The 26,981-nt window shown below is 36.0% G+C and overlaps 1 protein-coding gene across 1 annotated transcript in view; it reads left to right on the forward strand.

The window, feature by feature from the left end:
- The window catches only part of LOC110106501 (serine/threonine-protein kinase ATM), a 256,327-nt gene that overhangs the window by 167,960 nt on the left and 61,386 nt on the right, over positions 1-26,981 (forward strand). The window contains exons 52-54 of the mRNA XM_028694452.1: positions 21,959-22,025; positions 22,121-22,195; positions 22,299-22,418. Coding sequence (XP_028550285.1) covers positions 21,959-22,025; positions 22,121-22,195; positions 22,299-22,418 — 262 coding nt within the window. The remainder of the gene's footprint in view (positions 1-21,958; positions 22,026-22,120; positions 22,196-22,298; positions 22,419-26,981) is intronic.

A 26,981-nucleotide genomic window follows, 5' to 3' on the forward strand; every position in this document is an offset into this window, starting at 1 on the left:
TATCCTGCATCTCCTTCTCTGATGCCTCTTGAAATTTTCCCACTCCTCCTATTTGCTTCTCCGGGTCGTCTCATTAATGATTGCTTGATGCAGGCCCCTTGCGGTTCTAGAAAAGTGTCGTGCTCCTGTAAGAGCCTCCTTAGCAGTTCCTCGAGCTCCTCTTTCAGACTTCTTCTTTTTCCACCAACTGGGCCAACCTCCTGCCTTAGATTCTTGGCTCCACACTCTCCTGACTTTATTCTTACCTCCTGTTTCAGCGCCCTTCATGAAATTCCCTTCCAGGGCTGACTCAGAGATATTGGTCAAGCCTACTAGCAGATAATGAACCTTTTCCCGGTAACTGCCACCGTGCTTGCGGTAAGGCAAAGAATTGCCCAATAAAATCTCCTCCTCATGCTCGAAACGCTACTATAAGCATTCTTTGAACTCCCGCCAGCTCCGGATAAGCTCTCTCATCTGTCACACCACTGATACATAGCTAAGGGCTTTTCCCTCTAAGACATTCCCAGCCGCTGTCAATTTCTCCTCCTCCGTCAGCCCATTGAAGCAACAATATGCTCCCCTTTATAATCCACCCATGGCATCCTCACCCTCAAAGATGGGCACTTCAGCTTTCCTCACTTTTGGATATCCTCCGTTTACTGATCATCCATAACCTCCCATTCCTCGAAGAGGAAGAGCTCCTAAGTGTCACGATCATTTACCTCCGACGATTATACTCGAAACTTTCTTAGATACTCGTCCCTTCTTCCTTAAAATATCACCTCGAGCGAACTTCCTTCAAATTCATACCTCGACGATGAAGTTCCTCCTTCTTCCTTCCAAAATCAGCCCCATCGACGCTGATTCCTTCGAATTCAGCACCTCGGGTGATTTTAAAATCTCCCATATTCCTTCAAAATCAGCCCTCGACGGCTGAATTCTTCTCGAATCAGCACCTTCGGAATGAATTTTCCTCTCTTCCCCCCTTCAAAATCACACCTCGACGCTGGGATTCTTTCATAATTAGCACCTGGCGATGAAATTCTTCTCTTCTTCCGACAAAATCAGCATCCCCGTTGTTCGTGATCCGCCTACTCAATCTCTCTCTAGGAAAGCTGGTCCCAAGGGGGCATGTCGTTCTCCTCCTCCAGGATCTCTACCTGCTGAATTCCTCTCCCCGCAAACGGGTTCGGATTTACCACCCATACCAATGGCCGTTCGATGGTCTTCTCTTACTTCCGGATGTCGGTGGATGTCTTCATTTCACAGTAATTCTCATCATTGTCTTCCAAACACGTGAACTTCCCCTCCAACTTTCATTTTTGTTGGAGGTGATTTGATTTTGAGGTAATCAAAAATTTTACCTCCAAATCGGAATTTCAATTGTCCGATTTCACCTTCAAGACTTCTACCTTCTTCCGGCATCGTTCTTCCAAAGAATCATCAAACGATCTTCATTCCGGGAACGAAGAAAACTGCTGAATTTTCAAGCATTTCAGCCGCCAACGGTCCCAAAAAACCGACGCTCTCTGGATACCAAATTGAATAGGAAATACTTGATTTCAAGTAGTTCCTAGCCAATCTGAAGTAAACAGCAAGAAAACTGTTCTGTTACAGCAGGGGACAGCAGAGTGATTCAACAGAAAACCGCGAAGAAACTAGAGAGAAAACTCAAGTCGAGACTTGTATTTCACTAGTAGATGAATAAATAGCAAGATACAATTGATGGAGAAGCCAGTAGGAGGGAGTGGGGAAAATTTCAAGAGGCTGACAGAGAAGGAGATGCAGGATAAGAGGACAAAGGGGTTGTGCTTCAGATGTGATGAGAAGTACATGCCAGGGCATAGGTGCAAGGACCGAACTCTTCAGGTTCTCCTTGTCTGTGAAGACGAGGAAGACGAGGAGGGAGGTGGGAGCAGATTTGGAGAGGAGGAGGAGGAGAAGTTGCACCTGGATGTGGCAGAAGTCTCTCTGAACTCTGTAGTGAGATTCACTCCGCGTCACACTATGAAAGTGAAAGGAGAGATAGCTGACCGTGAGGTGGTGGTGCTAATTGATAGTGGGGCTACCCACAATTTCATTTCCACTCAGGTCGTCAACCAACTGGGAGTGAAATTGGTGGACATCGGTTGTTATGGGGTGTTGATGGGTACAGGGAAGGTGGAGAAAGGCCAGGGAAATTGATTGTAGGGACTTGTTTTAGGGAATTCCTTTTGAATTGTATGCATTAAATAGTTGATTTTTCTAGGCTTTGGGTATCTTGAATTTTGCTGAAATTTGAGATATCTTAGATTTAGGTTTTCTTTGGGCTCTTGGCGTTGCCAAAGATTTGGGAGAGATCGATCCTCCTCTCGAATTGAGGATCAATTGTATCTTGCTATTTTATTCATCTACTAGTGAAATACAAGTCTCGACTTGAGTTTTCTCTCAGTTTTCTCTCTAGTTCTTGCAGTTTTCCTGTGATCACCTGCTGTCCACTGCTGTAAACAGCAGTTTTTCTTGCTGTTTTACTTCAGATTTGGCTAGGAACTACTTGAAATCAAGTATTTCCTATCATACTTCGTTGGATTGTGTTTGTTAAAGATTGGTTTAATTTTTGGCTTGAATCATGGGTGGAATATGTTGCAAGCAGCAGTTGTAGCCATCATTCGGCATGAAGCCAATAAAAAGTACCATCAACTGAAAAAAGTATGCTCTCGCTTGACCTTTCAAAACTAATCATAGCTACGTCTAGTTTATCCCCAAAAAAACTATTAGAAGTGCACCAAACAAAATCTATGACAATTGGAAGGATTGAACGCTATCAGACATTGTGAAAAAAATTTAGAATAAAACAATAGAAAAATTTCATTGAGGGGAAATAAGTGGCTTGAATATGCCTTAATATTGCAATGAATATTTCTCATTAAAAGTGAGATTAATTGTATGTTAGACGGAAGAGCATGCTTAGAACAATAAAGTCTTAGCATTTAGTGCTCCTATGGTGGTGTGGCCTTAAAAGTCCCCCTTAAGCCTTGAATCTCTTGGTCTTGATTCTTTCCGCTACATTCCAACCTCCTTCCTCACAAATATTCCTCCAACTCTAGAAGCATTGCCAAAAATTAGTTTTGTCCATGCTTTTTTTAGGTGCTCTTGATTTTTCCCTACCCAAAGCCACACCAATCCATTTAATATTGTTCCACAACCTTCCATCCCATGTCCTAACCTTCACCAATCTCTCAACCAACTTCCCACTGCTTGGTCACAGTCAAGTAAAGCCTTGGGTAGCAAATGACTCTCATTTCAAGACTTCCTCTCGACCTTCTCAAATAACCACTTTGCATTTAGTCCAAATCACGCCCAATTAGTGCCAGTTATTCACCACATCCTCGCCACTCTATGTTCAATAAGTCTTCACCTTCACACTTCAAGTTAGCCCAACACCAAGCTTCATCATTTTTGGTGTCATTGCTAAACTTGAATGTTATAACATTGGGAAAAAAACGACAAAGTTTTTCCTATTGGTTTTAAAAATTGTTCGCTTAGCTTTTATTAGACCGATCCAGCCGGTCCAGGCGGGACCGGTTCACGGGCGGAATCGCAGAACAGGCGGAGATTTCCGCCAGAACGAGCGGCCGACCGCTCATATAGAGCGTTTTAGGAAGGATTTTTTGGGGGTTTCAGAGAGAAATTTGAATGTTGGGACTGTTTAGGGAATTCCTTTTGATTTGTATGCATTAAATAGATGTTTTTCCTAGGGTTTGGGCATCTTGAATTTGTCTGAAATTTGAGATCTCTTAGATTTAGGTTTTCTTTGGGCTCTAGCGGGGTCTAGAGATTTGGGAGAGATCGATCCTCCTCTCGAATTGAGGATCAATTGTATCTTTTCTATTTTCTTTGATTTCTATTGAAATACAAGTAATATCTTGTGTTTTTCTCCTGTTTTTCCCTATTTCCTGCTGCGTTTTCATCGAATTCCTGCTGTTTTGCTGCTGTGGACAGCAGTTGGCTGCTGTAATTTTACGGGTTTGGGATAGAAACACTTGCGAATCCAAGTGTTTCCTATCAAATTGGTATCAGAGCATCGATTTGGGACCATCGGCGGCTGAAAACCTGAAATTTCAGCGGGTTTTTGGCATTCGGAGGAAGATTTCTTGTGATTCGTAGAAAGAAAAATGGTTGGAAAGAAGATCGAAGTCCTAGAAGGCGAATTTGGCCAATTAAAAGTAGATTTGGAGGAAAAATTCCTTGAAATCACCGCCAATAATGAAAGGTTGGAAGGGAGGTTCGCGGCGATGGATAGAAACACTTGCGAATCCAAGTGTTTCCTATCAGCTTTCTCCTTCGGGTTACCTTTACCCTCTTACCATTTGATTCCTTATTTTGGTATAAAATACATTATTTTGGTTTGTTATCTATTTGTATGGTAATTGGCAAACTTACAATTTATGTTTTGTTTTTCAATTAATTATTACTATTTCAAGCCAAGCCTACCCTTAGTGAAAATGGATCCCACCCTTAGTTTACATATGTTAAATGTAGCTAAGCATGTGTTCCACTATAGTAATTTTGCTTTAAAGCCTTTGAATGTGCAATTAAGAAATACCTACTTAGATAGCACCTTTTTTAGAACAAAATATATTAACTAGATTAAGATATCAGTACAATAAGGGCTATTACAAAGAAATATTGTCATGACCCGACCCCAGAGGTTTGAATTAACGAGGTGGGAACTGGGAACATACGGTCTGACAGTAGATTAAATTTTCAATTCATCTAAAACTATCTCAATAAATTTTGAAAGACCCACTAAAACTTCAAAAATATTAACTGATATAAAATCATTCAAAATACATTTCATTTAGTGCGTCAGGTCTACGGTATACATTTCCGCCTATTTTACTCAATTTGATTTTAATAAACTTACCTGAAAGAAAATATTAGAGCAACTAATAGTAAGTCACAGTTTAGCTAGTAAAACATGCTTTTGAATTACAATAACTCAAGGCAATAGGAAAAATATGCATAATCTTCTTTTTCCTTATTCATTTCATATCATAAAATAATTACACTTAATTATATCATTTCATTTGAGGCTTTTTCATTTCATGACTTTCTATGTTATGCTTAAATCATATCTATCATACATATCATATATGTATTCATATATTTTTCATTTCTCATAAATAATACAATTGTTACATTCGTCATCGTTTAATTTAGTACCAATGAAGGTACTCCTTTTCCTTTTACTTTTTTTTTTCCATAACCTTTTTCTTTTAACGTGCACGAGTACATTGTGTCCCCAGCCAGTACTATAGAGGTGTGTGCTCCATCAGTCAACATGCACATGCAAACATATTATATAATATCATTCATTTACTTTTTCCATATCATTTCATATTGAATTTTACAATAAATATCATGATAACATAAGATTTATGACATTAATTTAACATGATCAATTGTGTATCATAAAAAAAATATCATATAACATTTTGAGCAAATAGATAATAATATTACTTGATGCATCATGTGTATGAGAAGCAAATATCATTATTATAATTAAAAGACATGAAAACTCACATTGAATGTTTCCAAGCTTTAATATTTTCCAAAACCTCAAGGTTTGTTGTAGATTCTAATACTTGTCTCAACTTAATTATAAAGTCTTCCACTGTTCAAATAACATTAATAAGATCTTAAACCTTCAACTTGGAGTTTTTAGTTACATGTATTCCATTTTTTGAGGTGAAATGATATATCATTACATTGAAAGAAACGTAAAAATAGTTTTTATGTGCTTTTCTAATTCTCTTATTATTTGGTTATGAGAAAAAAGAAGTTCTCTTAATTGGGCTAAGGAAATTTACCTAAGGGTTCATTTAGAATTTAGAGAAACTCTCCTAATTAGGCCAGACATATTTTGTAGTAAGAGGGTTCTTAAAAATGACTAGCAGGTCTACTTTGATTTTAAAAAAATTCACTTATGATGACTAATTGATTAAATCTAAAGTTTGGATCTAGATAGGTATTTATTTATTTGATTGGTTTAAATAGGTGGACTTGGTTTTAAGACCAACGATAAGGAGAATATTTGTTTTGTTGGACCAAACAAGTGAGTTAAAAGGCTTTGGATTAAGGGAGGGTATAGTTTGAAAAGTATCGACTAAGGTTATCTAAATGGATTTTGGTCTGAATGGGTTAGTCCGGTATGGACAACCACAAAGGTTGATAGATGTAGGCCTTTTATGTTGAAGAAAGTACCAATCATAATTATTGTTCGATGGAAAAACATCCATAATGCCTTTTTCTAATAGAGACGAAGACAACTGAGCAGGAGAATGTCAGTTCGAGTGCCTGGGCTATTCTGGATAATGGTACCAACTCCAACTCACCAAAGGTAGTGGTACATGTATTGAAAAACCACATAAATGAAAACATATACTCAACGAAGATGGCTGCTCAATATCAATGATGGATTTACTCAATTAATTTGGATTGAGATGACTTTTGCAAGCCATGAGTTTGAAAGGGAATGGTGATGTTGAGTCTTGTTACCTATTGGATTTCATTGATAGGATAGAGTGTCTAATTGATGTAGTCAAGGGGGGGGGGGGGATTCGGGGGGGGGGGGGGTGTTCAAAATAAGTTAAGTTGAAAATTTTTTAAGTTTCTACTAAAGTCAGCTCATTAATGAGCTTCTTCTACTTATTCAGCTCATAAAGTGTAATTATTTGGTTCATTCCCCCTTGCATTTCGCTCTTTGGTTTCCCCCTCATTGGTTCTTCTTCCCATAGTCGGTTCCTCCCCTGTGTCTCTTCGGTTTTCCTGCCTGGTTGATGTTTCGGCTCCCCTGGCTGTTGTTCCATCTCCTGTGCTGCCCCTATGGTTTCCTCTAGGTGTTGGTCCCATGGCTGCTTTACCTCCCTTTGCTGGGTGCTGTTTCCGGTCCCCTGTTCTATCTTTTCAGTTTCTTCCCTGGTTGCTTTCCCGTGGTCTGTGCTGCCTTTTCAGGTGCTGTTCTAGATTAAATGCTTACCTTTTTGTGGCTCTTTGGGTGTTGCTTTTGGAGTTAATTGGGGTTGTTTGGCTGCCCTCTTTTCTCCTATAAATATAAGGTGTTTTGTATGAACAGAGAGAGTTTGATGGCTTATTTTTGGAACAAAACCTGAGGGTTTTTCTTCCTTATTTGGAAAAGCTTGCGAGCTTGTTCCATGCTTCCTCTTCTCCTAGGAAAGTTTACGAGCTTGTCCTCCTCCTTTGTCTCTGCCTCTTACCTCTTTCTTCTCGCCGTAAGTGACCACCCCACATGTATCTTTCTTCTCGACGAATGCAAGCTCCTTTAGGTGTTTTTATTTTGTGTTTGTTTGTGTCAAAATTTGTAAGTCTTTTATCTTATAAAAGTTGTATTTTGTCTAGTTTTGACTATTTTATGTAATTTTCTATTATCCTAGGAAGTCTTTCTTTTGCTTGCAAAAAATTAGAGTTTTTCTAATTTTTTTATTATCACAAATGCTTGAGAGAAGTTGCTACTGGGATCATCCTTATGGGTCTTGAAGTAGGGAATTATCATAGAGTTGAAAGGAGCTAGGGTTTTGCTAATCATGCTTTGAGTACCTTGTATGATGCGGTCCCCTCTTCACTTTCTCAACCCAATGGAAAAAGCTCTTCCCCAATTTCTTCTAGCCGCAGCTTAAAGCAGTGGGGATGATACCATTGATTGCTTCAACCATCTAGAAGTGCAAATGATCATGGGAAAAGGAGGAAAGATCATGGGGGTCCATCGCTGTATTAGCCGGTTTAAAACCTAGCAAGTTCTACTAAATCGGCCAGCCCTAACTGTAGCCGCACGAACAGACAGAGACAGAGTCGGGTCTAAGGGTCGAACGTGAGTCGAACCGAGGCTAGGGAGTTTCGAATTGCATTTCGAGCGAAGGTTTTGAGTTCAGGAATGAAATCAGACGACTCACGAAGAATAACTCACTCATTTTCGCTCATTATTGCAAAGGAAGCAAAACACTAGAGAAGAGGCAGTCAACGAGAGGAAGAAGAAGTAAGATTTGTTTGTCGATTTTTTCCATTTTCGTATAAATCCTTCCGTGTTACTTTATCTAAGTAACAAGGAATGTTTAATTAAAGGTAAATAAAGAGATTGGAAAGAGGAAGTAGAATAAATTTGAGAGAGGAAAGGAGAGGAAATTTGAAGAACATTACTTTAAAATAAGAGTAAATTATTTAAAGAACATTACTTTAAAGTAAGAGGAATGTTTGATTTAATTTTCTTTAAAGTAAGAGTAAATTATTCTGGAATCTTAGAAATTCATCTTTGATTTATATAAATCATTGTGTAAGAAATTCTTTCAAAATTTGGAAAGTTGAATGCAATAAAGAGGAAGAGTAAGAAAACATGTTTGGAATTCGAAATTTCTACTATCCTTGATGACGGAGGAAGGAGTAGGTGATTTACTTATTTATGTATGTTAATTTAGATAAAAAGTTTTTTTACAATTTTCATTTCTCTAATTGGAAGACATATTATTGTTATAGGAAGAGTTCAATTATTATAAACATTGATTCAATACAGAAGAGAGGAAAGCTTTATTGCTAAGAAGAAAGGAAAGATATAGTAAGAAGGAGAATGAAATATTGAAATTGGGATAGATATTGGAAGTATATTTCAAGGGTCGAGGATTTGAAGGGAACTGAAACATGAAGTGTCAAAGTGGGTAATTATAATTATTTTATAGAAATTTTCATGTCTTTTATTTTAATAATTATTTTTAATTTAGTATAATCGTTACCTATGCTAACATTATGTGGGCTAAATGGATATTGTATGAATAAAATAAATTAAGAAGAATAAAGGAAATGAGAATGTGGATTATTGTTATATGGATATTAATGATCATTATAGCATGCTTACTTGTTAGTTATAGGTTTAATATCAAATGAAATGGAGAATATTGAATAACTAAAAATCATAAAAGAATATATATAATTAGTTGTACTTATGTATAAATAAAATATGTGATGGAAAACTAAAAATATTAAAAAAAGGAAAAGGAACTTGCATGCAAATTGCAGGTGTTCACCCTGTATAGTATTGGCCAGGGAAGCAACATACTCATATAGTTAACCGGAAATGGAAATGGAATTTGTTGTACCTTCATTGATACATATTTTAGGTGGTGCTCCTTTACTAAATGAAAAGAAAAAAGAAATAAATAAAGAAATAAAAGAAAGAATGAATGAATGTTTATTGGAAAAAGAAATATGTTATTTGAAAGATGTATAATAAATATCTATATTATATGAAGTTAAAGATCTATTTTATATGAAGTGAGATATCTAAAAGTATGTAACATGAAAAGAATAACGAGATGAATATGATGCATGTCTTATTTTATATGTTTAACTATTGTAAATGAAATGATGATTATCTACAGAGTTTACTTAGTAAATTCATGCTATTAAATTAATGATTTTAGGTAAGTCTCCTTATAAATGAAATTGGTTGAAAGAGAGGAGTACGTCTACATGAGATGGCGCTCAAATGAAAACATGTAAATTCTGGTTTATGTTAATAATTAAACTGTGAAGATTGTATTAGTAGTTTGTTGAAAATGGATGTTAGTGGCTCTTCAGTTTTTATTTTTATTTTTATTTGGAATATAGAGCTCCTATCTATTTTATATGAAGTAAACTGTGTTTGAATTTAAAAATATTATAACAGTCCAACTGTTCCTTTTCACCTCGCTAATTTGAGTATATGGGCTAGGTTGTGACAATCACTATTGTACCTTTCGCATTTAGCCTTTAGATGCAAATTAATCGATTTGGCTCCTCTTTAGAATGGCATGGTTAGGTATTTAAAATCCCCATTGGGTGTGCATTGAACTAGATAAACCAGATGGGTTCAATAGGGTTCGGTTTGGTTGGATTTTAGCGATTTTGGGCTTGTGTAGGTCATTTAAAGACTTAATTAACTGTGTGCTAAATTATATAGACTCAATTAGCTCAATTTGGTTTAAATTAGTCAATTTGGTCAACTCGAGGTAGCTCACTCAAAATTAAAGTGAACACAATCCTTCACTTCATCTCTTTTGAGGGAATACTTCTAACGAAACAGAAGATTCCTTATTAATTGATTAATCTCTTTTACTTATCCTTCTTTGTATGCTACCTACCTTAAACTCTATATGCTAGTTAAGGTAATTATCAGAACTTGAAATTTTTTATTTTAATTACAACAACAATAACAACAACATTAAGCCTTTGTCCCACTACATGGGGTCGGCTACATGAATCCTTTTTCGCCATTGTGTCCTGTTAAAAGTCAGATTATCATTTAAATCTAATAAAGAAAAATCATTTATAATATTTTCTAACCAAGTCTTTTTAGGTCTACCTAATGCTATCAAATATTTCTGTAATTTTATTTTTATTTGAACAATAATATATTTTATGTTCTTCTCTTTTTTTAGCTATCTAATGATGGGAAATCATCCAATGAACATGGTAGGTTGTGCATGGGTGGTGCTATCAAATGTTTATGTAATTTTTATTTTTATTTGAACAGTAGTATATTTTATGCTCTTTTCTTTTTTTTAGCTATCCAATGATGGGAAAGCATCCAATGATCATGGTAGGTTGTGCATAAGGCTTGGTAGATCTTTGGTTTGCTGGCTCGATTGGTCCTTGGCTGCTGATGGTTCACGGGTTGGTTATTTTGAAGCATATGGTGTTGAGCTTGTTGTCTTAGTTGTTTGAGCTGGAGTTTAGTAGCTCATTAATTCTCTAAAGGTATCTCATTAAGAATGATTTACTTTTGGAGTGGCCTTGTCCATTCCCCTTTCTTGTTGTCTCTTGGTAAACCGTGGCTTGTTTAATGCATAAGAATTAATATGGGGTTACTGTTTTCCGTGCTTTGCCTCTTGGTTTCCGGATGGCTGCTGTTTTTTTCGTGCCTGGGATGATTCCCGTGGCTTTGGCTCCTTGGTTCCGTGCTGCCTCTTTGTCTCCGGTTGCTGCTGCTTGGGTTCTTGGGTTGAATGTATTTTCCAAAAAGATTGGGGGGGGGGGTTTCTGTCGCTAATGATGCTCTTGTTCTAGATAGAAATTAATCGTTATGTGGCGTTTGGCATTCCCCTACCTTGCCTATAAGTATGAGAAGATATTATGAAGAAAATAAGTTGATTATTATGAGCAAAATTGTTATTGACCTGCGGGTTATTGGAAAAGCTTGCGAGCTTTGTCTGCCTTCTTTCTCATCCCCTCCGGAAATCTTGCGAGCTCTTTCCAACCTTTCGTCTTGGCTTCTAACCTCTTTCGTCTCTCCGCAAGTGCCACTCCATCTATATCTTTCTTCTCAAAAGTAAAGCAACTTTAGGGTGTCGTGTCTTGGTTGATTTGGAAGCATTTGGACAATCTTGTAGTGGTGGATCATCGGTTTGCTAGTCTTATGTATTTATCTTATTTAATCTCAATTCGATGCATGTGAGAAACCCGCTCTGACGGTTGTCTGAGGATAGTGTCTTTTATTTTTCTTTATTTCCTTAAAATCTCTTAGTATTTTCTTGTTGAATTTTGAAGTCTTAGTTGTTTGCTTTTATTTTAATAAAGTTTGGTTTAAGTTATATCCATTGTTCTCTGTGTCGGTTTTCCTACTTGTGTGTCTACATAAAACTTGGTATCAGAACAAGTTCATCTTTTTTTTTGTTTGGTTTGTAGGAGTCTTTCTCTTTTGTGTTTAACAAATGGCTTATGAACAAGGGAATTGACAACAAATGATGCAACAACTGAATGATTTGCAACAACAAATTAATACGGTAGCTGAAACAATTGCTAATCTAAATGTCAATCAAGCTAACGTTAATCCTAGTATAATATCTTCTGCGAGTGAGAAGGAAGAACCTAGAAATCGAAATAGGAGATAGAAATTGGGATAACAGAATTAAAATCGATGTCCAAAATTTTGAAGGAAAATTATAACCTGAACAATTCCTTGAATGGGTAGAGAAAATAGATCAATTTTTTGAATGGAAAGAAATTCCGGATAATCGAAACGTTAAATTTGCAAGTTTAAAACTAACGCGGCATGCATTAACTTGGTGGAAAATTTTACAAAACAATAGACTAAGACGAGGCAAAGAAAAAAATTCAAACTTGGGATAGAATGAAAGAAAAGATGAAAGTAAAATTCCTACCCTCTGATCACTCGAGAACTATTTTTCAGGAGTATAATAATTTGCGTCAGGGTAATCAAACTGTAGAAGAATACACTGAAAACTTTTATAAATTGCAAGCTAGAAATGATTTGGATGAGTCTAAAGAAAAAATTGTTACGAGATACCTCAATGGATTAAAATGGATAATTCATGATCAACTCAACTTGCATCATGTCTTTAAATTAGATGAGGCTTATCGCATGTCTTTAAAAATTGAAAAACAACATTTGCAGGGAAGCAATAAAATTACTGAAACGTATAAGCGAAGACAAACTAGTGGAACTAAAACTCAAACTTTTGCGGGAACTTCGAATGTAAAAGTTAAAGTTGTTGAAGGTCAAAATCAGGAAAAGGGTAAAGGGGTAGCAGGAAATAAACCTTGTGAGCAATCTAAACTAATTGGACCTTGTTATAAATGTGGATTATATGGTCACTTGTCAGCTACTTGCAGAAAGAATAATCCTCTACGAACTAATTTCATAGAAGATGAAAAAGAAATAGAGGAAGAGGAAGAGAATGAAACAAAATCTGAAAATGAAACTGAATTAGAAAAGTTTGATTTGGAAGGTGATGAAGGAGAACCATTGCTAGTGATTCGACAAATTTTAACTGCTCAAATTGAAAAGGAAGATAAATGGCTTAGGAGAAACATCTTTAGGACTACCTGCTCTGTTGTGGGGAAAGTTTGTACCTTGATGATTGATAGTGGAAGTTCAGGAAACTTTGTGTCATAACATATGGTAAAAAAGCTTAAACTGAAGACAAAACCTCTTGTTAAATTATACAAAATATCTTGGTTCAAAGAGGGGAGTGAGGTTCCTATAACTAAACAATGCACTGTGAATTTAGCAATTGGAGGAACTTACAAGGATCAAATTGTCTGTGATGTTGTACCTCTTGAAGTCTGTCACATCCTTTTAGGTCGTCCATGGCAATATAATCATAAAACCATACACAATGGAAAAAAGAACACATTCTTTCATTAAAGATAACAAGGAATTCACACTCTTTCCACAAAGAAACATTCCTGATCCGGTAACAAAAAGCAAAAAGACTGCGAAATCTGCCACTTCTGAATTGCTTCTGAATACAAGTGAATTGACAAAATCTGATGTGATATATTTGTTGTTTGGAAAAGAGTCTGATTTATCCTTTGAAATTCCAAAGGAGACACAACCATTGATTGATGAATTTTCTGATTTAATACTTGATGAATTACCAGCTGGATTACCCCCAATGAGAAGCATTCAACATCATATTGATCTAATTCCTGGAGCTACATTGCCAAATTGTTCACATTATAGAATGAGTCCAAAAGAACATCAAGAACTTTCTAAGCAAGTGTCTGAACTATTAGAAAAGGGTTTAATCCAGGAAAGTCTAAGTCCTTGTGTTGTGCCTGCTTTGCTTACTCCTAAAAAGATGGAACTTGGATAATGTGTGTAGATAGTCGAGCCATAAATAAAATAACCATCAAATATCGGTTTCCAATTCCTAGGTTAGACAACATGCTTGATATGTTAAGTGGTGCTAAAATTTTCTCAAAAAATGATTTGAAAAGTGGGTATCATCAGATAAGAATTAGACCTGGAGATGAATGGAAAATTGTTTTAAAACTAAAGAAGGCTTATATGAGTGGCTTGTTATGCCTTTTGGTTTGTCCAATGCTCTGAGTACTTTCATGCGAACTATGAATCATGTCTTGCGACCTTTTATTGGAAAATTTGTGGTTGTATATTTTGACGATATTCTAATTTATAGCATTCATCAATCTGATCATCTTTAATATGTCAAAGAGATTCTGGAGACCTTGAGAGAGCAAAAACTGTACATCAATTTGAAGAAATGTTCTTTTATGACTTCGAGTTTAACATTCTTGGGCTATATTATGTCTGCTAAAGGAATCAAGGTAGATCCTGTGAAAATCGAGGCAATAAGAAGCTGGCCTGTTCCTAAAAACATTAGTGAGGTAAGAGAATTTTATGGGTTAGCATCTTTTTATCGTCGATTTGTTAAAAACTTCAGTACTGTTATTGCTCCTATCACTGATTGCTTAAAGAAAGGAAATTTTAAATGGATCCCTGAAGCTGAAAATACTTTTCAATTGATCAAACTAAAAATGAGTCAAACTCCAATTCCTAGCCGGCCAAATTTTGATAAAGTTTTTAAAGTCGATTGTGATGCTTCACACATTGGTATTGGTGCTATTTTAAATCAGGAAGGGAAGCCTATTGCATATTTTAGTGAAAAATTAAATGATGTTCGATCTCGATATTCTATTTATGACTTGGAATTTTATGCTATTGTTCAAACTTTGAAATTCTAGAGATGTTATTTGATTCATCGGGAATTTATTTTAAACACTGATCATGAAGCTTTATGATTTTTGGGGTCACAAAAAAATCTGAACAAAAGACATGCCAAATGGGTTTCTTTTTTACAAGAATACTCTTTTCTCATAAAACATAAGACTGGAGCTTTGAATAAAGTTGCTGATGCTTTAAGTCGAAGGTCTCACTTGTTAATAACCGTTATTTCGACTGTTACTTCTTTTGAATTTTTGAAAGATACTTATGCGAATGATTTTGATTTCAAAAATATCTGGGATGCTTGTTTTGCTTATGGAACTGATCATTCTGCTCTGTTTGTGATACATCAAGGTTTTTTATTCAAAGGAACTAGACTTTGCATATTAAAAGGTTCTTTAAGAGAACAACTTGTGAAAGAATTGCATAGTGGAGGTTTGGGAGGACATTTTGGGCAAGGAAAAACAATTGCTTTAGTGGAAGAAAAATATTTCTAGCCTCACATAAGAAAGGGCATTGCTAAACAGGTAAAACAATGTAAGGTATGTCAAGCTTTTAAAAGAACTACACAAAATTCTAGTTTGTATACTCCTCTGCCTATTCCAAACAAACCTTGGAATGATATTTCTATGGATTTCGTTTTAGGCTTGCCGGTTACTCTTTGAAAATTTGATTCTATTTTTGTAATTGTGGATCGATTTAGTAAAATGGCACATTTTATTCCATGTAAGAAAACTTTTGATGCTCCTTACATCGCTAATTTGTTTTTTAAAGAAATTGTGCGTCTGCATGGTATTCCTCGTACTTTTACTTCAGATCGTGATACTAGATTTTTAAGTCATTTTTGGAGAACTCTGTTAGCAAGACTAGGAATTACTCTTCAATATAGTAGTGCATATCATCCTCAAACTGATGGACAAACTGAAGTAGTCAATAGAAGCTTGGGAAATCTATTAAGATGTCTTGGTGGAGAAAATCGTCTCAATGGGATTTAGTGTTGTCTCAGGCTGAGTTTGCTTACAATAATTCTATTAATTGTTCTACTGGCAAAACTCCATTTGAGATTATTTATGGGCAGCTTATTCCTCATATTTTGGATAGAAACTCCTTATCCTTACCTAAAAAAACTAGTGCTGAAGCTTTTGAGACATTTGATCATATAAAGACTATCCAACAACAGGTTTTTGAAAATCTCAAAAAGGTTAATGCTAAATATAAGTCCACTGCTGATAAACATCGTAAAGAAGTAAATTTAAATGTGGGTGACTTAGTTATGGCATACTTTTGTCGCCAAAGGTTTCCCGTTGGCACTTTTAAAAAGTTAAGCAGAAAAAAATTTGGCCCCTTTAGTGTAATTCGAAAATTAGGAACTCTACTCCTTTGGTAAAGTCAAAAGATCAAATTGAAGATGTGATAGATATAAAAATCACTAAAACAAGAAATGGAGAACACAAGAAGTTCTTGGTCAAATGGAGCAATCGGCCATTGACTGATTGTACCTGGATTGATGTTGCTGAGCTAAAAAAGAGAAATTCAAAGCTTTATGAACGAGTTGCTGATACGTTCTAATCAGAAGATGAGAATTTTCTGCCAGGGGAGAATTGATGCTATCAAGTTTTTCTGTAATTTTTATTTTTATTTGAACAATAATATATTTTATGCTCTTTTCTTTTTTTTTTAGCTATCCAATGATGGGAAAAGATCCAATGATCATGGTAGGTTGTGCATAAGGTTTGGTAGATCTTTGATTTGCTGGCTCGATTGGTCCTTGGCTGCTGATGGTTCATAGGTTGGCTGTTTTGAAGCATATGGTGTTGAGCTTGTTCTCTTCGTTGTTTGAGCTGGAGTTTAGTAGCTCATTAATTCTCTAAAGGTATCTCATTAAGAATGATTTACTTTTGGAGTGGCCTTGTCCCTTCCCCTTCCCCTTTCTTCTTGTCTCTTGGTAAACCGTGGCTTGTTTAATGCATAAGAATTAATATGGGGTTACTATTTTTCGTGCTTTGCCTCTTGGTTTCCGGATGGCTGCTGTTTTTTTCGTGCCTGGGATGATTCTCGTGGCTGTGGCTCCTTGGTTCCGTGCTGCCTCTTTGTCTCCCGCGGTTGCTGCTTCGGTATTTGGGTTTGGAATGTTTTCCGAAAAGATTGGGGGGGATTTCTATGCTAATGGTGCTTCGGTTCTAGTAGAAATTAATGTTATGTGGCTTTTGGCGTTCACCTACCTTGCTTATAAATATGAGAAGATATTGTGAAGAAAATCAGTTGATTATTGTGAGCAAAATTGCTATCGACCTGCGGGTTATTGGAAAAGCTTGCGAGCTTTGTCCGCCTTCTTTCTCATCCCCTCCGAAAATCTTGCGAGCTCTTTCCAACCTTTCGTCTCGACTTCTAACCTCTTTCGTCTCTCTGCAAGTGTCACTCCATCTGTATCTTTCTTCTCAAAAGTAAAGCAACTTTCGGGTGTCGTGTCTTGGTTGATTTGGAAGCATTTGGACAATCTTGCAGTGGTGGACCATCAGTTTGCTAGTCTTATGCACTTATCTTATTTAACCTACAATTCGATGCATGTGAGGAACCCGCTCTGATGGTTGTCTGAGGATAGTGTCTTTTATTTTTCTTTATTTCCTTAAAATCTCTTAGTGTTTTCTTGTTGAATTTTGAAGTCCTAGTTGTTTGATTTTATTTTAATAAAGTTTGGTTTAAGTTCTATCCATTATTCTCTTTGTGTTGGTTTTCTTACTTGTGTGTCTACATCAATGGGGCTTGGTAGACCTTTGGTTTGCTGGCTCGATTGGTCCTTTGGCTGCTGCTGATTCACGGGTTAGTTGTTGGGACCTTTGGTAATGAATGGAGAAGGTTGGGGTTGAGCTCATTCTCTTAGTTGCTTGAGCTGAAGTTGAGTAGCTCATTAATGTTCTAAAGATAGCTCATTAAGAAGGATTCAATTTTGGAGTGGACTTGTGTCACGACCCGGCCCGGTTAGCTCGCAAATGCGAGGCGGGAACAGAGGTCGGACGTAAAAGTTAAAAGAAACTTAACATAACATCAATTGAAACATCAACAATATAGAAAGAGCCACTACAATTTTTCCAACATTAACCTTTTCTTTTTCTTTCATTCATTAATCAAAATAATTATGTACAAAGAGAGTCATCCAAAATGGGAATCTAAACAATAGTACATCTCTCCAAAATCTTGTCTACAACTATTACCATCTATCAACAAAACAACAAAATAACAAAAGAACCTGCCACCCGTCGTCTCCCTACGACGGTAGGTGCGCGGTGGCTGATCAGTCATCTAACCCCCTCTTTTGGATCCTCCTGAAAAGTATTCCCACAACGAGGGTGAGTCTTAAACTCAATAGGCAAATGCTTTACCAAATAAAATTTAGAGAAAACAATATGAATGAGATGAACATAAATGAAAATACTATAGGTAAAAAGAACATTGAACCAATCATAATTTAAATAGTATGCCTCAATGTGACCCATTAAACATTTTCCTTAAATGAGCTTATGATCCATCACTTATCATAACGCATGAAATGCTTTTCTTGAACCATGAAGTTTTGCATAGGCATAATGTAACATATATCTATAATCACCCGTCTCAGAGGTATCCTTTTTGTACTGATCAGGTACAACATAATTGGCCATTCCTTTTCCATTTGGTTCATAAGAACCACCTTTACCAATGCTCATAGGAGCATCCCTTTACCAATGCTCGGAAGAGCATCCCTTTACCAAAGATACCTCCGCATCAACAAGCACATACATTTATTCTTTAGTATTCATAGCAAGCGTATGGTTAGATGTCTCCTAATATGCTACATGGTTTCACGATAACATAAGGATAGAAGAAGCAAGTTACATTCTTTATTCATTACCTTAGAAAGAACAAGTGCAACACATAAATAAATCACTACTTGAGAAATATGCTTGAAATGGAAGGTAACACATTGCCTCTTAACCATAATCCAGGAAATTCACATGATGAGCGACAATGGAAAAGTGCATATAACTTAAAGAGCATAAAATAAAACATGCTTTGGAGGAAAATAAATGCATTTTCTTCTAAATTTTAAAGGCATTACATTTACCTACCTCAAAGGAACGTGATCCGCCAAGAATCCTTACAAACTTCTCTTCCCCAAATGTCCAACACCTAAAAGAAACATACACATCAACCCCTACACGCATCACACACTCCAAGTAAACCTTAGGCAAAGCATGTAGTTAAATTAACACATCAAGCATTGGTTTTGTTTTTCTATAAAGCCCCTCACATTCTCTCTCAATTAAAGTTTAGTCAACATTCCTAAGATCTTTAAGCATGCAACACCTTTCCTACTCTCACATTGTAAATAAAATATATCTAATTTTCGGAATTTAATAAATCCAAAATTAGAAAATCTTGTATTTCAAACAAAATCCATAAGGTAGCCTCTAAAATCCTCCCAAACCCTAATAAAAACCATAAGGATCAAAAATTCCTTCATTAGAGAGAAACCCTAAACTCCTAAACTCAAAATTTTTGCTTAAACCCTATAATATCTTCACATAAAAACTTCCCCATACCCTTAAAAAGATCTTTTGTGAAGGCATTTTCCAAGAAGATAAATTTTAAGCAAAACCCTAATTTTCAAAATCCATACTTTCACAAAAATACTCCACATTAGGGTTTAAAAACATCACACTATCCTTCCATAAACTTTTCTCAAAGGAACCCTAAAGAAAAACTCAAGTTTCCCTAAAACCCTAATTTCATTCTTTTAGAGAAAACTCAAGGAAGAGGAAAGGTGCGAGCAGGGGTCAACAACGAACATGAGGGCGGGTTAGCAAGAGTCAATTCGTGTCATTTTTTAGTTTTTAGGTCAACAAGAACCTGAAACGATTTTAAAATAGGACAAAAACTCAAACCCGAACCTAACCTGTATGGAAAACGGGTTGACCCAAATCCAAAATTTTTCGAGTCGGTTCCGTGGCGAGTTTTGGGTCGGGACAAATTTTTACACCCCTAGTAGGCACAATCCCAACTAAGATCTTTGCCGACTCGACACCCAACAAAGAACACTCCTTTATGGTGACCTAAATAAAGATAGAAGCTTACACTTCCTCCCTTTTTTGTGTGAGAGTCGTCAAAAAGATAATTCTTAGAAGGATACAAGGGTTCATTTTTTAATGATGCAACTAACATCAATCCTTCTTTCAACACTAAGAACTCCTTGATGTGATGGTCTTCTTAGTCTCTTCCTACCGAAGCTATGTTACACGCCAACGAAATCCTGTCATAGGACATGACAAAGATTAATTTTTAATCAATTTGCAACAAATGCCTGTGAGAAGTATTCATAATTATTGTAGCTAATCATCTTATCCCCTAGACATCCTCTATCCACAGCTCTTGAGCTAATTGCATCAACAGCAATGGTCAGCTCTAATGCCAATTCTCAATCCCTAGATCAAAAGAGTTTACTCATCTCGGATCATCATCTATAAATTTGCACCAGCTTCATCATTGATCTATAAGTAGCATAGGAGCTGAACAGGGAGACGGAGAATAGAGAAGCAAAAGAGATAAAAGGGAAAAACTGCTTTCACAAGCCAAAATGTCTATTCTTCTATGCCGCCAATTTGGAGTACATGTAACTATATGTATCGTTGCTCTGCTCACTCGTGAAAGAAAGAGAAATAAAAACATAAAAGATGCCGTGAAACAAGAAAGATATCCAACAGCATAATATTGTTTGGAAATAGAAAATAGTACAATAAAAAACAACTGATAAATTTGCAAATGTGCGGGTAACCACCACAATTTCATTATCAATTTGGGCATGGTAGGTTAAGCTTAAAGGAAGAATTGTTTGTATATTCATTTTCTAAGCTCAAGGCAAAACAACTGATAAATTTGCATCCCAGTCAAAGGTGAGGTTATGAGGGAGGCCATTGTAGTGCATGATCTTGCAAAAAAAAAAGTGTCAAATATATTATTACGAGCCATGAAATACCCCATTTCAAAATATCAATTTACAAGGACCATGATAGAATATGCTCGACATTTGGTATGGAATGCCCCAAATAAAGTGAAGACTTAGATCCTCCCATATAAAATAGGATTGGACAGGGGTGTCTATAAAATGGTATTTTGGGATGTACCCTTCTAAATTTGGCATGTAAAATAACTTTCAATAATGATGTAAGCAAATTAAAAGCAAAGCACAAAGAGAGAACAACAAAGAAAATCAAATCTTACTTTTATAAATTTAAGACATTACTTAGAGAACAAAATAGGTTAGAGAAAACAACTAAACTTCAGAATAGGAAAGAGAACTTCCAACGACCAAAATAAAAGAAAACTAACAAAGAAACAATATTAAAAAAAAAATGTTATCCTTAGAACATCCTACAAGAGGACTCCTCACATGCACCGATTGTAGGAATATATTTTAAAATAAGGTTTAGATATGCAAACCAAGGGTCCACCACAACAAAAGGGTTTCCAATGTCCTTTCAAACTTCACCAGAAAATGCCACCAAAACAGCCCATAACTTCACTAAAACAGCCAACAACTTCACCAAAACAGCCAACAGCTTCACCAACGGAACTAGAAGAAAGATACAGGTGGAGTGGAACTTGCGTAGAGAAGAAAGAGGTTAGAAGCCGAGACGAAAGAGGAGAAGCTCGCAAGCTTTCCAGAGGAGGTGGAAGAAGGTGGACAAAGCTCTCAAGCTTTTCCAAGAAGAACCCGCAGGTTATAGCAATTTTTGCTCTCAAATATTCACCAACCAATTCATCACAAAACATCTCATATATATAGGCAAGAGAGGGGAACCAAACAGCCCAAGATTTCCCATAAATGGAGTGAGAAAAAGCCATCAATTTCCTGCACAGAAATTCCAAATAGCATAGCAAGTCTCAAGGAAAAAGGCCACGGTTCCAGCACAGGTATAGAAATTCCAAACGGCACCTCAAATCTCCAAGAGGTGGCCACGGTTCCAGCACAGAGAAATCCCAAACGGCACAGCAAATCCAAGGAGGGAATTTCGGTTCCAACAACCAAGCACAAGAAACCAACGGCCACCATTAAAGCACATTGAAGGCCACGGTTCCAGCAGCCAAATGAGGGAAAATAAAGCAGCAGCTCAAGAGGCAAAGAAGAAGAGGAAGAGACAAGTTCCACTCACCTAATAGCTTGCACCTCATAATGAATTTAGAGCTAAACATCAAAGATAATGCAAAAATTTAAATGCATCAATATATATATATATATATATATATATATATATATATATATATATTGGCACTTTATTATGCATGTTATGTATCATTGTTGGTTTCTCGCATAGCTTTTACAAAGTTAGAAACTTTTTTTTCTGGGCATTTTACTATTTAAATTGTTGTTCTCATATGGCAGATAATTTAATACTTTTTATTTTTTTTGTTTGATTTTTGAAATAGCTGCCTAAGGGCTTTGCATGAGGGAGATTTTGATAACTTCCATGAGAAACTTGAAGGTTCCAAGAAGGTAATTGCTAGTGGAATTTGTAATTTACTTTCTTTGGTGATTAAGCTTACTCTCACTTTGTCACTATTTAATTCTGTTATTCTGCTTTTATTTAGGCGCTGGTGTTGTCTATATCAAACGCTAGCTGTGAAGCAGCTGAATTTATCCATTCAACAATTTTTAAGCTTCAGGTGTGTGTGTGTGTGTGTGTGTGTGTTTTATGAATTTCTCTTTATGTTTCACCGCTTGTATTTTGTAACTATGTTTATTTTACTAACCATTGTCTTCAAGTAGATATTGAGCCATCTTGGTTTGGCCTGGGAGCTTCGTTGGACATCATGCATGCTTAAAAAAGATGGGTTCATCAAACATGTTAAAAATTTGTGTGGACCTGTTATCCCATCAAAAGCTCAGGTTATCTCTATTGCACCTGTCATAGTACTGTACTCTATAATTTAAAGTTTAAGTGATCGAAATCTGAAAATACATTTGCATCAAAAGCAAAGATAATAATGAGCTAAATGAGTTATATTTTTCTATTGTTTATTTTGTTTAAATATACATACGAGGTATGTTCTTTACTTTTTTTAGTAGTCTTTTGGTCTACCTCATTACTATATGGTTTTAACTCATCCCATTGAATTCTAATTACCCATTGTGATTAGTATTATAGGCACAATTGGATTATTAATTGCTGTTTTTTTATCATGGGCTCTGAAAATTCATGCCCATTTTTTCCATGAGAGTGGTTCTAGGTCAAAATTTAGGAGAGATTGTATTAGATAAGTTTATGCCTAGAGATTTCGTCCTCATTTTGTAGGGATATCTGGTCACGATATGACACAATCAAATGCGACATCGTGCAAATCAAATTTAAGATATTTAATCACAGTCAAAACTATTCAACCGTCAACCCTTTTGCAAAATGGATTTTATCAAAGAATCCTGAGTGTCAAAATTATTGAGGAAGAACTCACATACTCAATTTGAATAAACAGAACAAAAATGATGGACAATGGAAACATTGTCGCATAAATCATGTTTGAAATGCTTTGATCATAGTCAAACTTATCCAATCGCTGCTTTTTGACAAAATAGGTTATGCCAATGTTTCAGGAAGGTCAAAATTATTCTTGGATAACCCGCATCTTTGATTTTGTCGCAAGGAAAATAGGCATAAAAATGGATGTCCAAGATAAATGAAAATTAAATGAATCTTTACATATGCATGTGCAAAATGTTGATACAAAACCAAGAGGTAGGAGATGATGCTCAAAATTCAAGATATATGAGAGAAATATGAAAATTTCCCTAAATGTATACAAAACCAAAACACATAAGCAAGATGAATATCTAGTGTGTACAAGGTATGGATATACATTTTTTATCTTCTGTATGTGCGGCGTGTTTATATTTATGTAATGAAAATGCAAAATAAATTGAGATTGAATATTAATATTGTTATATATACACATATCATAATTATTCTAAAAATAGATTAAAATAAAATATCGCACAACACTTCAAAAATAATTATTAAATATTTATTATTATTATTATATGTTAATGCTTTGAAAATATGTTCTTCACACCACATCATCTTCCTTGTACAATCTTCTCTTCTACATGCAATATCTTGCCCTCTAATCCTTGCACATTACTTATTGCATGTCTACATCATTACCTGGACATTCATGGGAATCATAGACATTTTATTAATATATCATTAAAATTATGAATATTAAAGAAGCTATTTTGACTATACCCTAAAACAAAGAGTGGTAAAATTAATCACTAAAAGGTGCACAAATGCTTAAAAAGTATGCAAGTGCGCTTGTGTAAATGAACAAAACATATTGAAATGCATTGAATAATGTGAAAGTACATTGTGCAAATGCATCAAAAAGTATGCAAATTTACTATGAAGGTGCATTAAAAAGCATGCAATTGCTCTAACAAATTTGTTAATGCATTGACAAACATGTGTGACATATAAAGTCGTGAAAAACAATTTTAATCTCATGTGCCCTGATATGAGCTAATATTCAAATCTATGGATTAGAATACTACATGAGCTAAAAATTAATGTGGTAAAATTTTGATGTAGACATAGGGGGGGTCAACACAAGTCCAAAATAATATGTATTTTGGCTTCCCTTGAGTCTACTAGCTCAATCAAAATTGAGCTGAAATTTTAGCTCATTTATGAGTTGGTCTTTAGTTCATTTATTGAACTAAGAGTTAGCTCATTATTAGCTATGATTTTATTTCATAGTTATCTTTTTATTAAATGTACTTTTTATGTTTTTAATGTTTTAAGTTATGATGTCTCTTGGATATCCAAACCAACTTTTGGAATTCCAAGATTTCCTTTTTTATTTTCCCATATGTGGCTCCTTTAATTCCACCATGGTTTTATTGCTCTCACCCCATGGGATTCCGGCCGGCCGCTGGTTTTCCCGTGCCTGGGCTCTTTCCCGAGGCCATGGCCCCTTGGTTCCGTGCGGCTTCCTCGTCTCCTGTGGCTGCCACTTCAGTTCTTGGGTTGGGATGTGTTTTTTCGTGCAAAATTATTATGTGTTAATGTTGTGGTGTTTAGAATTCTTATGGGAATATATGTAATGTGTCTCTTGGTATTCCTCTTTCATACCTATAAATATGGGAGGATTTGTAATGTTTGAAAGTAAGTTGAATGTGATATGTGATTTTTGGAAAAAAAATCTTTTAACCTGCGGGTAACTTGGAAATCCTGCGGGCTCTTTCCACCCTTCTTTCTCATCCCCTCCGGAAATCCTGCGGGCTCTTTCCACCCTTTCTTCTCGGGCTTCTAACCTCTTTCGTCTCTCCGCAAGTGCCACTCCACCTGTATCTTTCTTCTCCAAGTGCATCAACTTTAGGGTGTCGTCATTTTGTTTGCAAGAGTCGTTTGTATTGTTGTAAGTTTTCTTTTGTTTAGTTTAAATTGAAATGTAAGAGTTTGTTCGTCTATTTCCTCATCTTTAGTCAATTTCGTCCGTAGAATTCCGTCTGTCCTTTGTGATCAAGAAATATAGGCGCCCTATATTTTTTGGTCGTATCATTTTTGGTATCAGAGCAAGTTAGGAAATCCTAGGTTTGTGGTTTGTCAAGTTGTAGTTTGTTAAATTTTATTTTGGTTGTCAAAGTTTTGTTTTGTCAAGTCAAGTCAAGTGTGAGTTTAGTCAAGTTGTGAGTCTTGTCGAGAGTTTTGTGAGTCTTGTAATTTTTTAGTCTTTTTTGAGTCTGTTAAAAAAATGGAAAATACCAAAAATATGGCTTCATTCATGGAAGAATCTGATCAACATAATCCTGATGTCCCACTCCCGTTGGACAGATGGATCTACAAAAGGACACTCAACGGATCCACTTCAAGATCGACTCTACAAACTGCAATATCACATGTTTATATGTGATCAAAAATTTGAGAAGTACAAAAGGTATCTACAACAGAAATTTGAAAAAGAGCAAGAAGAAATTCTGAAAAAGTTTGGTGAAAAACTCAAGGAGCTCGATGAACAGTATGCACCGCCTCAAGGGAATCATCAACCAATTCATCAGGAGTTGAATTCGCAAGAAGGGGAGTCTGATGTAGACAAAGGGGGGGTCAACATAAGTCCAAAATAATATGTATTTTGGCTTCCCTTGAGTCTACTAGCTCAATCAAAATTGAGCTGAAATTTTAGCTCATTTATGAGATGGTCTTTAAGATGGTAGTGAGGCCTGCAATGCTTTATGGTGCCGAATGTTGGCCTTTAAAAGAGAAGCATAATACTAAGTTAAGTGTGGCAGAGATGAGGATGCTCAGGTGGATGAGTGGCTTTACCCTTAGAGATAGGATACGAAATGAGCATATACGTGAAAAGGTTGGAGTAGCTCCAGTAGAAGATAAGATTAGAAAGGAATTCGCAAGAAGGGGAGGTCTGATGTAGACAAAGGGGGGGTCAACATAAGTCCAAAATAATATGTATTTTGGCTTCCCTTGAGTCTACTAGCTCAATCAAAATTGAGCTGAAATTTTAGCTCATTTATGAGATGGTCTTTTAAGATGGTAGTGAGGCCTGCAATGCTTTATGGTGCCGAATGTTGGCCTTTAAAAGAGAAGCATAATACTAAGTTAAGTGTGGCAGAGATGAGGATGCTCAGGTGGATGAGTGGCTTTACCCTTAGAGATAGGATACGAAAAGAGCAATACGTGAAAAGTTGGGATAGCTCCAGTAGAAGTAAGAAGATTAGAGAAAGTCGCCTTAGATGGTTTGTCACATAAAACGGCGGCCTTGCGATGACCCGGTTAGGAGAGTAGAGGATTAGATTGACTTATGTTAAGAAAGGTAGGGGTAGACCTAAAAAGACTTGGTTAGAAATATTAGGAATGACCTTTCTTTATTTAGATTTAAACGAGAATTTGACTTTTAATAGGACACAATGGAGAAAAAGGATTCATGTAGCCGACCCCACGTAGTGGGATAAAGGCTTGATGTTGTTGTTGTTGTTGTTGTATGAGCTGGTCTTTAGTTCATTTATTGAACTAAGGGTTAGCTCATTATTAGCTATGATTTTAGTTCATAGTTATTAAATGTACTTTTTATGTTTTTAATGTTTTAAGTTATGATGTCTCTTGGAATTCCAAACGCTTTTGGAATTCAAGATTTGCTTTTTTATTTTCCCATATGTGGCTCCTTGAATTCCACCATGGTTTTATTGCTCTCACCCCATGGATTCCGGCCGGCCGCTGGTTTCGCCGTGCCGGGCCTCGAGGCCATGGCCCCTTGGTTCCGTGCGGCTTCCTCGTCTCCCGTGGCTGCCACTTCGGTTCTTGGGTTGGGATGTAGGTTTTTTTCGTGCAAAATTATTATGTGTTTTAATGTTGTGGTGTTTAGAATTCCTATGGGAATAAATGTAATTGTCTCTTGGTATTCCTCTTTCATACCTATAATATGGAGGATTTGTAATGTTTGAAGT

Source organism: Dendrobium catenatum, unplaced genomic scaffold (genome assembly GCF_001605985.2).
Source record: "Dendrobium catenatum unplaced genomic scaffold, ASM160598v2 fragScaff_scaffold_488, whole genome shotgun sequence".
In the NCBI taxonomy this organism is placed as follows: domain Eukaryota; kingdom Viridiplantae; phylum Streptophyta; class Magnoliopsida; order Asparagales; family Orchidaceae; genus Dendrobium; species Dendrobium catenatum.